Here is a 15,450-nt window from a genome sequence, read left to right as displayed (position 1 = left end):
CTCGTGAGTTCCCAAAAACAAAACCGTGAGGGAATGGTAAGCCCAAAGCGGACAATATCGTGCTACGGTGGTGGAGCGGGCCCGGGAAGTGATCCGCTCCGGGCCGGGATGTGACATTTTTCTCTTTGAAAGCTATTAGCGTTTTAGCCAGAATGAAGTAGGATGAACAAACAATAATCGTAGGGTTTAAGTATAGTATTTGGGTTTATTGATAAATTTGAGTTTTATTATTAATTTTATTTTGTACTTAATAGTAATTATGCAATAAGGTAAAATAGACAATTAACCTTTAAAATTTAAGTTAGGTGTAAAAATAAGTTACATGAGTTTAAATAAAATTTCCCTAACGTATATGGACCGGTGGAGCAGCCTAAGTTTCATCTACGATTGAGGAACTCGAATGGAAGAGAAGGATTGATGTCGAACCGCAGTTAACAAAATGTCCCAACGACGATTGAGGAACTCGAAGGGAAGAAAGCGAGATATTGCAATGAACAAAAATTTTCAAAGGCTGAATGCACCATCAGGAAGAGATCAAAGCTGATGCTTCCGGCAACCAAGATTTCGGACCATAAATTAGGGCAAATTGCAATGTTGGGTTGTAATAGTTGGGATCTGTTTTAACCTCAGCAAATATCAACAGAAAAATTGTACTGAAATTCAATGCAACAACGAAAAATTTGGACCCAAACTTCTCTTTTTCTTTTTTTTTAATCGTTTCTTTTCATTGTACAACTCTCTTTGAAGAGAACATGAACAAACTATACATGAAAATTTTCCTTGTTCTTCTAACAATTCCTTGTAAATATTTTCTATTACAACTCAACAAAGTTTCTGTTTCTTCATCGAAAGCCCGAGCTCTATGTCTTCATGAGAGAAAACACGACTTAACCTCTTCTGATTTCGTCTAATTGTTCTTCGATCAGAGCGCGCAGCAGCCTAAGCCTTTCGTTTCCGAACCCTTCATGATTCTCAACCTCTTGCACGAGGCGATGAACATCTCCCACGGAACATCTCCAAGCAGCATCCAATCTCCATCTTTGTCTTCATAAGTAGGTACAAATTCTGATCTGTTATTGTACCCTAAATCCTTCTCACAATAATCACCAACTTTGAACTTGAACATGTCTTCCAACGCTTTAAGCAGTTCAGGATACCCTCTGTACACCTTCAAATCAATCTTTCTTAGATATGGAGCTCCATCCATGCTTATCTTGACATAAATCCCGGCTGCCTCCGCCTCAGTTTTCTTCGCTTGGAGGCAGTTTTTCCGGTATTGTCTCACCGGCGGCCACCCTACTATTTGTGCCCTGCAATACTTAACCAGATTAGTTTAAGTTGTTTGACCGCAAATTAATCACTAACCATGTTATTTAACAACCCTAATCATATATTTAGCATCTAGTTTATATGTACCAAGATTGCTTACTTGGAAGGTGGAGGCTGAGAAATCTGCTGGTCGGATCTTTTGGCGGATGAAGAATCTCTGTCTTCGTCGTTCATGTCGGGTTGCAGTGGTCTTTTGTTGCTCTTGCTAATCAAAGTAGTAGAAGATGTGTTCTGCTCGGAATCCTTGGTGCCTGGTAACCCTAATCTTAGCTCCGTGGCTTCAAGATCCTGCGCAAACATTACCATGATTTCTCTGTGTTTTCTTCAAAGATTGTTCTTCTGCTCAAACCTTGACGATGAACTAGCAAATAACCAAGTCGTGACTATTCGGTGATGGATGGAGGCTTTGAGGAGAGGGGAGATGTAGAATATAATTGTGTGGAGGGCAAATGAAGCTGAATGGTATTATATAGATTAGAAGTGGAGATAGTCGTAAAGTTCAAGGACATTGTCTAGGGAAATTAACAAAAGTTAGGTACTTGCATCTTTCTTCCTTTTGCGCGTGCATGCCACATTATTACACAAATTTTACGGATGGAAGGTAGTGCTTGCTAAAGGTTTTTCAAGTGATAATTTAACGTAGTATGTTGTTGAACTGTTGATAGATATGTAAAAATAAATCTCTTTGTACACCTTTGTTACAAGAATAAAAATAAGAACGTGCTACAATAATTTTAATTGACCCCATAATTTGTATGTGTAAGATATAAAATGGTTGTGAACTTAGTTTTAGAATTGAATAACCATTTCAAGACAAGAAATCGAGATTTTAAGCTTTAAGGGATGATTCTACACTATAAGCAAACAATCAACCATGCCAACACATGTTATTCGAATTAAAGAATATTGATTAAAAGTTACACATTGTCTTTGAGAAAGATGGAATATAGTGCACAAAAAATGACAGTGAATTGACAATCTAATCTCATAACATGTTACTTTACCGACATTTACACACCTGTGAACATGTAATTTACATAGATGTACATAAAATGAGAAAGTGGATGTCACGCGCCATAAAATAGCGTGGACAGAGCAAAATTAGGCAGGTATGAATTAGACATGGGCAGCTATGGTGTTTGTGACACGAGCAGCACATTTGAGGCGGTTGTCCTTCCAAATTGGGACAAGCTTGGGACAAAACTTAGCCGCCTAAATTGAAGACTTTTAGTTTCTAATCCAACGACCCAGATGAATCAATCGATTCCGCGGTATCTGGGACCCTCGGATCAAGAAGGGCTATGGCTGGTGGGTGCATACCATGTGAGGTTTGGGGCCCACATGGATTGTCGTTGATGGGCAGGGCATGGTGTAATGGGGGGATTTGGATCCATCCGAATTCAAATGACGAGGATTCTAACATCTTAATTATTTATTTTGTATCGTGTGATATAAAATTATTTATTTATTTTATTTAAAATTAAACATAAATAATATCTAATGAAAATTGACTGCATAATGTATGATGAATGGTTAAAATATAAGAACTTTTAGGATTCCTATAAAATGAATCCGGAAAGAATCCCCTTCCGTAATGAGGTGGTCCGGGCAGCCGAATGGGCATGACTTTAATTAGGGCAAAAGTTAGGGCATGTTTTTTTGGCATGTGACGCCATGAGCCCTTGCCTCAATACGCTCCGTTTCCTTCGAGTCCACGAATATACTTTTTTTTCTTTTCATTATTTCAATCAAAATGAGATGATCATCCTTATTAAAACCATGTTTTAATGATATTTTTCTTGACTTAAAACTGAAAATTTTTATTATACTTAGTAGATTATAAATAAAACCATAACAAAAAAAAGATTGTATGTGAGCTTTCATATTCAAAACATTTAAATTAGTAACAGGAGAACCGTACTAACTTAACGCCGTTACTATTTTAGGGCTCCGCACAGAAGAAAAAGGGTCTTAGGGTTGTTTCGTGATGCACATAAACTGAATCCCACATCCCACATAATAGAATATCGTTGCATAACTAAAATATTAAAATTAACTAGAATTTAACAAACAATGTCAAGATTCATTATGGATGAATATAGCAATCTAAATTAAGGCTTTGATTGATTGTATCTTTTTATACGAAATTATTCCACAACCTTCCCTTTTTTTGTGCATCTCTTGTCCAGTTTTGGTATTATGAAGTGGCCTTAGAGGTAAGAATTATTCACCAATAATTGTGAGACTATATTCAATTTGTATACATTTAAATATAATTCCTTCGGAGAAATGTTGGATTTGTGTAGAAAGTTAAGTGAAACCTATAAGAGGCATGCTACGATTAGTCACGAACATATGTGTAAACTGATCCTAATCATTTTTACTTTTATGACATCGCGTAAATAGTTGAATTCAGCTCTCACGTATGCACGATTGATCTGCAACTTCTCTCAATTTTGACAATTATTTAGAGGGAAGGGCCAAACTAACAAGAGACACAAAGGGTCCACAAGTTTTTATTAATTTTATTTTCATGACAGCAGATAATGAGCCCTCCTTCGGCCGATGATGGTCGATAAATAAGGCCCCATAGAGTTAGGTTCACATCCTTTGGGACCCGACCACAACGAACCTCTGACCTTTACGCCATCTGCAGCTACACACACACACACACACACACACACACACACATTTCTTCATCTTCATCCTTGCCTAGTATTATCAATTTGTTTATGTTGTTAGTTTTCTTACAGGGCTTTCATATATAAGCTAGCTACTTTCTTTCACTTGTCAGCTGTGACCAAACATATTAGTATATATAGTTTCTCATTTCTTAGGAAAAACGCTACTTCAAATTCTTCCAACTTCAGAGTATAGGTTGTAAATGTTGGGTAACATTGGATAGAACAAAAGAAAAACAAAGAAGTGCTGCGTCATTGGCTTTACGTGCACAAGTAAAGATACGTATTAGTGTACATGTAGAAGTAGTTAGGTTAGTTCAACTGCAAATATATTATTCAATGTGACAAGAGAAATACACAAGCCGATATTCAGAGATTATGTTGTGTCTAATTCTTCATTGGCCATGGTTTTGTTCGTGGCTAAGCTTCAAAGGCTCACATGTGTTTGTTGTATGGTAAAACTTCAACTTCCTTTAACATGTACAATATTTGTTTACTACCAGTTTTTAGTAGCGTGTACACATTAGTTGTCTTGGAGCCTCGTATTTATAGGCATCTCCACCTTGGTTGAGGCTTGATTTGGTCTTGATCTTGGACTCAATTAATTGACGAAATCACCTAAACTTGATTTGGCCTTGGTTCGTTATTTGACTTCATCAAATAATCTTGATTTAATCAAATAATCTTTGATTTAAATCAAATAAACCAATCACATTTTATCCTTAATTTGGTCGTCATCCTTGATTTGACCAATCTCTCTAATTTGGCACTCATTTTGTTTATTATTTTCTTTAATTTAAATCAAGATTAATTAAAGATAATTCTTTAATAATTTTTTTTTCTAAAAGTCTACGTGTGCCTGATGACTCATCCGGTTTTGATAAGTCACATGTCATATGTGCAACTTGGCTCGTATTTATCTCACCAAAATTTACATTTCAACGCATATGATAAATCTAATTTGAAATGGAAGTTTCGTTTTCTCATTAAATTAAAGGCAAGGTAGGAGGGGGACAATGCACTCGTGACCTCAACAAAGCCACGTTTAGGGTTTTCATTTTTTGCCTTTTGAACTTGATTTGAAGCTTCTGATAAAAAGACATGCACATGATGCTGTGTGTTTTGATGGGAAATAAACGGTTGTGAATAAAGAGCTCTCCGTATCAAACAGTAGATTGATTGCTGTTCCGTTTGGTTCCACAGAAAATTTGCTGTTCCGGTATATAACATTTACAGGAGTTTTTGAAGATAGATCTTGACCATTGGATCTTGACGGAAACACGGACGACAGAAAACTTCAGTAGATAAAATACTCCCATAGCATCTAGAGAATTCGCGATAAAAATGTGAAATTCAGAAGCTGCAACTGAGTCACTGAGACTCGTGGACCATGAAAGAAGAAGAAAAGGTTAATTCAAGCTTCAAACCATCAGCATCGCCCTATTAAAGTCACACGTGTGGTGTCTGTCTGTACTGTCTCCTGTTCGATGCTGATGGATTGTTGTGCTGGGTTTTTTGGTTCCATGCTAATTACTGCACACGTGTAGGGTCTAGAGAGGTGTAGGATGCTGACAGTTGGGTCCTGGATATTTGAAGGAGAAGGGTCCACGCCACACGAGGGACTCTCATTCTCTCTATTAAGTCGTTTGTTTGGTGGTGGATGGCAGGTCCTTGTCATTTGTGTTTTTCTGAGTTTCTGTGTTTCGTCAGCTTTTATGAGAAAATTGAATCAAAGATGGAGCAGTTTGTTTCTTGTTGGCCATCCATGGCGATGGATGAGCCAGCCATGAAATATCATGCAACATTTAACATGGCCTTGTGGCCCATGTCTATAGCTTTCTGAAACGGCCATCCCTGTAACGGTTGCAACCCTAGCTCGAAGCATATGCAAAGATGTTTTTATTTCCTTATTAGTTGATTGCACGGTTAGCACCTAACAATCTGAATTAAAACTAAATGTTCCAAAAAACTTCCAACACCAAACATCCCACAAAGCTTTAGCTTTCTTCCCCTTTCCTAAAGCCTCATAGAGTTATTTCAATGCGATTGTGCTGAAAATTTTAATATTAATTGTCTTTTGGATTGCGCGGTATAAAAGCCGTTGTTGTGTTGTAGTTTGTTGCCGTTGCAGCCAATTTTAGCTTGATCTTTGTTGTCATTAATGTGTTGTAGTTTGTTACTTATATTGGTTCTTTTTTAATATAATTATTCATTTACCAAAAACTTTAAAGGAATCAACAATAACGTTGCATAAACGTCATCAAAAATATTTTTATCGTGTTTTGTGGATGTCATAGTACGTTCAGAATTTCCACGACTCCTCGATTTACGACGTGTTTTGTGGCATTTGAAAAACGTCATAGAAATGTTTCCACATTATTTTTCAACCGTTATGAATTTGTTATATTTGAAGAGAGCGAGAGAGAGGAAAGAGATAAGAAGTCTGCGAGGATCACAAAAAAGTTGTCGGAGGGATAAATGTAGCCCGCTAGAGGGCTACAAGTAGCCATACTGAGAGCTATTTGTATTCATCATTGCTTGCTGACTAGGATATACACTCCTAATTGAAGAAGAACTTTACATGATCAAGCTAAAACTAGCATATAACTCTTGGTTGTAGATGATCTCAAGAGAGTCAGTTTATCATTGAATAATGTTTTTTTATATCACTTTAATTGACCACATGTCTAATAAAGTGAAGAAATTTGAGGTTCCATCATTAAATCAATTGACAATATGAGGAGTAGCCCAACTTACTTATAAACTCATGCAAGGTCCTCCTCCTAACAATGTGTGATTCATTCTCAACACGCCCTCTCATATGTGGTGACTTTTCAAGCCTAACACGTGGACAACACAAAAGAATGATGTGGAGCGCGTGTTGCCGTTTGCTTTCACACGTGCTACAACCTTATACCATGAAGAAAGTTGAGGTTTTACCATAAATCAATTGGCAATATAGAGTAGCTCAACTTACTTATAAGCCCATGCAAGGTTGCTATTCCTAACAAGTCACTCACGTGTGGCAAATTTTCAAGCCTAATACATGAACAACACAACAGAGTGACGTGGAACGCTTGTGACCGTTTGACTTTGCACATGGGGCGACCTGCTCTGATATCATGAAGAAAGTTGAGGTTCCACCATAAAACAATTGGCAGTATGGGGAGTAGCCCACTTACTTATAAGCTCATGCAAGGTCCTTCCTCCCACTAATGTGAGGTTCATTCTCAACATAAAAATATAAAGGTATTTGTCGATTTCCCCCTGAAACTTGTAAGGCGCTGTCAATTTCTCTCCTGAACTTAATTTTAGACAATTACCCTCCTAAACTATTATAATTGGCCAAAATCCCATATTGTTAGATTTTCTAATTTTCCGTCAAATATTCCATCTATCTTTATCAACGCCAGAAAATTCTACGAGCATAAAAGTAATTTGGCTACTCACCAAAGCCAAACTGATCGAGAGAGAGCATCAGGGTTGATGATTTGGCAAAAGAGGTCTAACTGTTGAACACAAAGTTTCTAGAAGTGAAGGTTGGGGAGCATGATCTTCTGGTCCTTCTCAAACCTCTGCAAGAAGTCAATGGGGAAGGTGGAAGGTAGGAGGCGATGGCGAAAGCGGAGGGACTATGGAATTGGAATTGGGGTCCCCATCAAAGTCGAAGTGACGTGACGTAGCGAGCGGTGGGTAGGGGGTTTCTAGAGTTTTGGAGGATGAAGGTGCAAATGCGTTAATGGCGAAGAGGTCATGGGGTCGGGGAGTGGAAGTGGCGTTGGGTTTAAGGGATGCGGGAGTTTGTGGGAAATAGGGGGAAAGAGGTGGGTAAAAGTGGAAATTGATGGGTGTTGGTGGGGTAGTTGCAGAGAAAATAAGCATGGGGTGGTGGGCAGGCTGGGATTTGGGTGTTAATTGGTGGAAGTAGATTTTTGGAGATGGTTTTGGGAGAGTGATTGAGGTTTAGAGACGTGGGGTGGAAAAATTGGAAATGAGATTTAACTGTCGAAGTCGATGGGAAATTTTGCAGGAGTGGCATTTCTTATTGCTTTGTGTGTAATCTGTTGTGAACTTTGGAGAGAGAAGCATAGAAAATGAAAGGGGCTCATAAGATATTCGGAGGAGGAGGAGGAGGAGGTTGTGGTGAATTAAGTTGAGCGAGTCAGTTTGCCTGTAAAAAGACGTTGTTGTTCAGGATGGACGGAAAATCAGATGAAAAATTAGAAAATCTAACGGCGTGGGGGAATTTGGCTAATTATAAGAATTCAGGAGATAATCATCTAAAATTAAATTTCATAGAAGAAATTGGCAGCACCTTACAAGTTCGAAAGAAAAATCGACAAATAAGCCTAAAAATATATCTACTGTCTATATGGAAGCGATATGTATTAGAAAGGTGTTCAGGTATGACTGGCAGGGACTCTCATTACCTGGTATTTGGATACTTTTACTATAAGTTATAGAACACTGGCAAATTAATATTATTATCGTGACACTGAATCTTCAAGGGAAGTTTCTCATTAGGCATTTTGAAATCCCATATTGTTATTTCATTATATATGATCACTACAAGATTATTGATAATGTAATTTATAATTAAGTAAACTCCAATTAATGGAATAACATATCATCAGTACCAATCACGTTCTGCTCTTTATCCCTATTTGTAATTAAATAAAAAGATTTCATTTATTTATTTGCAAATATATAAGAACGAAAATAATTGAAGTGGTTTCAGACACTATTTACCGAAATCACATATAAAGTCAGCAACAAAATTATGCATGCCAATGGTGTTTGCAATTATTCAACATTTGACATGCTTAGATTCTTTACAATACTCCTTATCTTAACAATATTTACACTACTCACGGGAAATGATAAGAACAACTGTAATATTCTATAAATTATAAAAGGGGGAAGTTTTTAAACCATATACAAAACTAATTATAAGTTTATCGGATAAAAACAAACTTATATGGTGTCATATTTCTCTAACGATAAATGTTTCAGTAAAATTTGAAAAGATAAAAATTAACAGAAGATTTGGCGTAAACCCAACCACAATGTAATTCTAACCTCATTTAATAAGATAACACTTGATTGTTATTTTTAATCTGAAATCTCTTTCTGAATTACTAGATCAATTGCCTTTATTTCGTTTTATAAATTTATTTTGGTTGATAATTTGTTTTCCTTTTTTTTAATCTAATATATAGTACGAGGCTACTCGACATGTGATGGCTCAAAAAGTCTGTCACGCAAAAAAATAAAAAAATAAAAAAATGGAATCCCATCTGGAAATGGAAATGGAAATGGCAATGGCAATGGCACCTAATGCTGGTGGTTGTGGGCCCCATACTGTCAGTGCTCCTATCTTCTTCTACAATGGAATAGTGCAGAAATGCACGTGGTTTTCACTCAGTCGATCGAGTTGACTTTTCCCACACGTTCCCATCTCTCTCCCTCCTCCAGGTTCATGCGTATGGCTAAATCAAATCCGTTGGATTCAATGATTCATGCAAATTCAACATAATCAACGGCTTCAAATTTCAAATTTTGTGCAACGAAATCATTAGGGTTTACATTTTTTTGGGTTAAAAATTAGGGTTTACTGTTCATGATTCGTTCCTTTTTGTTCATTTCTAGGACCTAGGACAAAAGAAAGGGAGATGAGAGGGCTTTAGGGTTAGATTTCAATGGTAGACGCCTATGGTTTTAAAAAACTAGGGTTTTATAAAGCTCAAGGTCGACATCAACTTAATTATAATTAAATGGTATTTGAGTTTACATTTTTCGAATTAGATTGTAACACTTGTTGTGATGGTAATGGAATAACTTTGGATAATCTTTGATATCCCTTTCAACCTTTGCTTTAATTTGTTCATATCCGCAAAGGTCATCTTTGTGATATAAAAGACGCAAGCAGATGGGATACGTTGAAGTAGGTAAAAGCTTCAAAACCTGTCCATTTTTTCTTTTCCTTCATGTTTTTTATTTATTTTTTTATTTTTTTAACAAATGATATTATCTACATTAAAGAAGAAGGGGTGGATTTAACCTTACAATGGACTAGTAATAATATGATTCAAATTCACCTTTGACGAGAATCGAACCTAATTATACTTCTCACTTATGAGTGAAAGGGACCGTAGTACTAAATGGCTTTCCGTCATGTTAAATGGTAAACATACATCAATGATAACGCAAGAAGCATATGCTTGGTATATATCTCCCCATTTTATAATGTGATGCTATCCACATATATACCTCTTTTTATCTCTCACGTATGCTTGTTAACTTCTGCTTTTTGATCCTCTTCAATTTATTCGACGACAAAAAATTAAGAGGTGTGTGGAAGGTAAAGAGGAGCGTGTAGTAGTCATTTTATGTTTGAAGATTCCAAATATACAGTATTGCCCATAATATTTTCTTATAAACATTCATAATACCTCCACTCATTGCCAATATAAGTTTCGAGTTGAAAACTAATAGTGTAGCCAAACGCATTATGTTGTGCGATCCAAGGTTAGCTTGATTCGATTGAGGACTTAAAAGATTAAAGTTCTTCTCCATCGTAAAAATAATCTTTAATCTCACATAGTTTATGGGGTGAGTATGAGTAGTTGATTGAGATGAATCCGATTATTAGGTTGATATTTGCTACAACGTGCATCAAATGACCACCTTAAAAAACAAATAAACTGAAATCCACTAGAAAATATGAAAAACCCCTCAAGTTTATTGATTAATAATTAACGCAACGAACTCGGCTCTAACACCCTAAAGGCTGTTTGTATAATCAGATAAAAAGGAGTTGTTTTATGATGTCTCTTAGCCTTATACCTTTTAGGAGCACGTATAAGAAACGAATTAGGAAAAGAACACAAACGGCCTAATTAAAATCTTAAATTGCTGGTAAAGCATATCAAACTATAGAATTCAGCTTAAAATATAACATTCAGAGCCCAAAATATGCTAAAGTTAAGTCTTGTTGCCGAATTTGCGCCTTTCAACTTAATTTGCAACCCAATCGCTATTTGATCTACATCAATATTGATCAATGATTATTATTCGTTATCACAAAACAAAAAAAAAAGACACTCCGAACTTTTTAATACTGGAGGTAGGCTAGCTAAAGCATCTCCATGGAGACTTGTCTCCTAAAAGGAAAAAAGGACCAAACATTTTGTAATAATTAGTAAAGTTAGGCAACTAAAAAACTAATTAAAAAATATTAATGAATAGGAAAAGTAGACCAATTATGTTAGAAAGAGATATTTTTGAAGGAGTGTCAATAACTTATAGTTGGATTTTAAAATAAACGTTTAAGAATAATTTGTTTACTTAATAACGTTTTATTAAAAGATAAAGCAAGAAAGATAAAATTTTAAACTAAATTTACAAATCAAATAAGATATAAGTACGTTAACAAAATCTTAATTAATATCCAATTATCTAAAACTACATCATTTAATTTGTAAATTTAATTTAAAAATTTTGATCTTTCTAATATTATCTTTAATTAAATTAAGTTTGAAATTAAGGAAAACTAATGAAAATGGCTTGAAAACTTTGAGTTTTAATGATAAAGACAAAATAATGGGTAAAATGAATAGTATCAGGATTGATTTTTTAATATAATAATATAATTTTTTATTAAAATAAATAATATCGTGAATTTTTCGTTAAAAACCCCTTAAAATTAATGATTAACCATTGGTGAAGACGGAGCCATGGCAAGGAAACAAATAAAAGGCAAACAGAGAGCGCCATGTTGTCTTGTGTCCATTTGCCTCCCCACAATCATTCCAAACCTGACATCACCCGTGACATCAATTTTCCGACAAGGCCCGAGCGATCCAGCTAACTGAACCCTCCACTTGGCGTCATCTGAACCGTTTAATTCCACCCAAAGATTTCTTCAGCAAACCATATATCATCCCGCACCACACCTGTTTTCAACTTCTTCCAAAGTTGCACGTTTTCTCTTTTCACCCTCTTCACAGACATCATCGAGTTGTTCAGATCCAGAAAGCTACAGCCTCAAATATTTACCCTAACACACATAGAAAAATCCTAGAAGAAGAAGAAGAAGAAGAGAGAAAAACCCCTAGAAGCACGATGGGTGGTCTGATACACGAAGAGCAGGATCAGAAATACAGCTTGATAAACTTTGAGGAGACAGAACTGCGTCTGGGGTTGCCTGGTGGAATATTAGGCACTGCTGGAAAGGATGGTGAAGCTTCCAAGAACACTGGAAAGAGAGGGTTTGCTGAAACTGTTGATTTGAAGCTCAATATTTCATCTGAAGATCAATCGGCTGGTGATGAAGATCAAGTGGAGGAGATGAAGAAGGAGAAGAATGTTGCTCCTGTTCCTAGGTCAAATAATCCAATTAAGCCTCCTGCTGCCAAGTAAGTTCTCTTTTTACGTAATTACTTGTTTAGTTTGAGTATTACTTAGTGTGTTAGTTGAGTATTACTGTGTCAGTTGAGACGGTACAAATAATTTTCATCGAGTATTACTCACTGTTACTAGAGTATTTTTCTATTAGTTTAGACGATGCAAATGGTTTTTATCTACGGAAAGACGACCGTAAAATTGTGAATTAATTAAGTACGTGCTCATAAAACGAGCACTTGTTAAGTTGACTAAAGTTATATATTATTTCTCTGTACCAAGTTAGAATCTAAATCGCTTGTTACAATTCATGAAACACTAACTTAGAAAGTCGTTTTGTTTGATACATTATTTTTTTGGTTTTATTTTCCATGGATCACATGCATCCAGAGAAATAATTGCCATGAGTATGGACTACGTACAATGTTTGCATTACGTATTGAATTATAGGTATTTTTTGAATGGTTTGGTTGGTTGTCTGGACGACTAAGGAAACCAACAAAACATATAGAATCTTATTTTGCTTTTTTTCTCAACCACTAAACGTGAATTAAGGACAACTCATCAAAAGTAAAACAAGATAGACAAGAACATTACTGTACACACGTGTATATTATTGATTAAATTCTATGAGTACCAAAGATATACTATTTTACGTGTGATAATAATAGTTGATAAAGTTGTCATGTTATACTTTGAGATATATATTAGTAAAATAATTTATTGTGGAAATAATCTCTTTGTAAAGTAAGTGTAAGTATGCATACATAAACGTTCTTTTACCGATCTTTGTAAAGTAAGGAGCTTTGTTGACTTAAGAATGTGTTATAATACGAGTAAAGTAGTAAAGTCATGTTACCTAACTATACTACACATTATTGTATTATTACAGGGCTCAAGCTGTAGGTTGGCCACCTGTCCGATCATTCCGAAAGAACATCCTGGCCGTCCAAAAGAATGGCTCTGAGGAGGGTGAAAAGACCAACAGTATCACTGCAGCATTTGTTAAAGTCAGCGTGGATGGCGCGCCCTACTTGCGTAAGGTGGACCTGAAGCTGTACAAAAGCTACCAGGAGCTTTCTACTGCCTTAAGCAAAATGTTTAGCTCCTTCACCATCGGTAATTTAATTAATTAATTAATAATGCTTAGTTTAATTACAAGTAACACAATTTTTTTCATACCTTTGGATATTTAGTAACATTCAAAGTAATAAAGCAAGTGGTACTCTAATTGATAGGGATTTTCTCTTCAACCCACTATTTTTCAGTTTCATAGCCTTGTTTTATGGTTTGTGATAAATTAATAAAAACCAAGGAATATATTGCTTAGAAGTAGATTTTCATACCCTCCTTTCCTCTTAGTAATTTACAAGTGATAAAATTTTGCTTAATTTTGGAATATTGAAGGTAACTGTGGGTCACAAGGAATGAAGGATTTCGTGAACGAGAGCAAACTAATAGACCTTCTGAGTGGTTCTGAGTATGTGCCTAGTTATGAGGACAAGGATGGAGATTGGATGCTTGTTGGAGATGTGCCATGGGAGTAAGTTTTTTCTTAACATTATACATATACATATACATATATAGTAGTCGAATTTAATTATTTCTAGTTCAAAATTAGGCTGCACATCACTAAATTTATCTTGGATTGTCACAGAATGTTTGTCAATTCATGCAAACGCCTGCGAATAATGAAGGGATCTGAGGCTATTGGACTTGGTTAGTGCCTTAAATTAAATATGTCATGAAAACTCAAGAGTAATTTGTAACAATTTCGGTTTTTAATTTTTTATTGAACGAAAATTAGAACTTATTTGGCAACTGTTTTCAGCTCTCAGTTTTTAAAATCAAGCAAAATTTTAAAAAGGGAAAACAGTTGTCAAATAAGTTTAAACTAAAACTTAAAATAAAATGGTAGTCTTCTTTTACTTTGGTCTAATTTTTTCCACTGCATTGCAGCACCAAGAGCGGTGGAGAAGTGCAAGAACAGAAGTTGCTAGATTGCCGTGGGTTGATATTTCTGCCATGGACACAATCAAATGTAAGCAGACCGGCTCTACACAGATGGAGAGCACGAAGTTTGGATGTCTGTGACTCTGTATTTTTTTTTCTTTTTGTTTTTGGTCGTCTAATGTTGTTAATTAAAGTTACATGGAAGAATATATTCGGAGATTTGTTAGGTACAAGAAGCAATAATATATATTATAGAAGATGTTCATACTTCATAGTGGCTCACGTGCAACTTTCTTTATTGTCCATAGCCCTACTGTTTAATAATTATATAATATATATTGCCAGTGTTACTTGTCAATAGTGGTTTTATTTTATTCTCTCTAATTTTTAATTTGGCACTGTACTTTATGCCTTGTGTACGATGAGATTCTCTGCATTATGTTTTCTTATTTTAATTTTTGATGAATGTTTAATGTTAGTTTTCAGAATAATCTGACATTTCCTTTTAAATTATGACATTATTAGTAACTTAAAGACATTATTTTATATTAACTTTTGATAATTGACGGGTAAAATTCGAACTTAAAATTTCTTTACATATCTACGAGAAGTGTCAGTGCAATAACACATAATCGATTTATAAAACGTTATAATGATTCTCACTCATTTATTTATATTTCCATTTGTTGAGAAGACGATGAATTAGATCCATGAATTTTATATACGTGATAAGGTGGAGCAGGGACATGTGCACATTGTTGGGGGCATTTATTTTTTGATTGATCAATTATGTATGTGACAAGCATAATTTCTAGACAGCTATGCGCAACAAACGAGCTGTCGACTGATCAAATACGCAATTCATGCGAGAAATTTGTAGCTCAATTTATTAAGGGTACATATTTTAACATTTGAAGTTTTGCGTTTGATTTATTCATCCTCCAATATTATTTGTACGAAAAGAATACGCAATTTCTAAAATTCTATAGGAAGGACGGACAAAATGTATGCAACAATACGTGCATAGTTATGCTGGTGCCTGCTGGTTTATATCAATATAAATAAATTGGTTGCACTATTGTAT

The 15,450-nt window shown here is 35.3% G+C and overlaps 2 protein-coding genes across 2 annotated transcripts; one reads left to right on the top strand and one right to left on the bottom strand.

Moving 5' to 3' along the window:
* Positions 1–692: 692 nt before the first annotated feature.
* Positions 693–1,768, bottom strand: LOC137745251 (auxin-responsive protein IAA4-like). Its single transcript, XM_068485169.1, has 2 exons — positions 1,430–1,768; positions 693–1,310 (listed from the first exon to the last, which is right to left on the bottom strand). The coding sequence occupies exons 1-2, from the start codon at positions 1,633–1,635 to the stop codon at positions 923–925; spliced, it is 594 nt and encodes a 197-aa protein (XP_068341270.1). The 5' UTR covers positions 1,636–1,768; the 3' UTR covers positions 693–922.
* A 10,198-nt stretch (positions 1,769–11,966) lies between these two features.
* LOC137745192 (auxin-responsive protein IAA16-like) lies at positions 11,967–14,638 on the top strand. Its single transcript, XM_068485099.1, has 5 exons — positions 11,967–12,427; positions 13,306–13,532; positions 13,821–13,956; positions 14,071–14,132; positions 14,373–14,638. Exons 1-5 carry the CDS (start codon positions 12,135–12,137, stop codon positions 14,411–14,413), a joined length of 759 nt encoding a protein of 252 aa, XP_068341200.1. The 5' UTR covers positions 11,967–12,134; the 3' UTR covers positions 14,414–14,638.
* The last annotated feature ends 812 nt before the right edge of the window (positions 14,639–15,450 follow it).

The sequence above is a fragment of the Pyrus communis genome, chromosome 9, assembly GCF_963583255.1.
Source record: "Pyrus communis chromosome 9, drPyrComm1.1, whole genome shotgun sequence".
Lineage (NCBI taxonomy): Eukaryota > Viridiplantae > Streptophyta > Magnoliopsida > Rosales > Rosaceae > Pyrus > Pyrus communis.
Note: the sequence above shows the minus strand (reverse complement) of the source record. Positions and strands in the feature narration are given on the sequence as shown.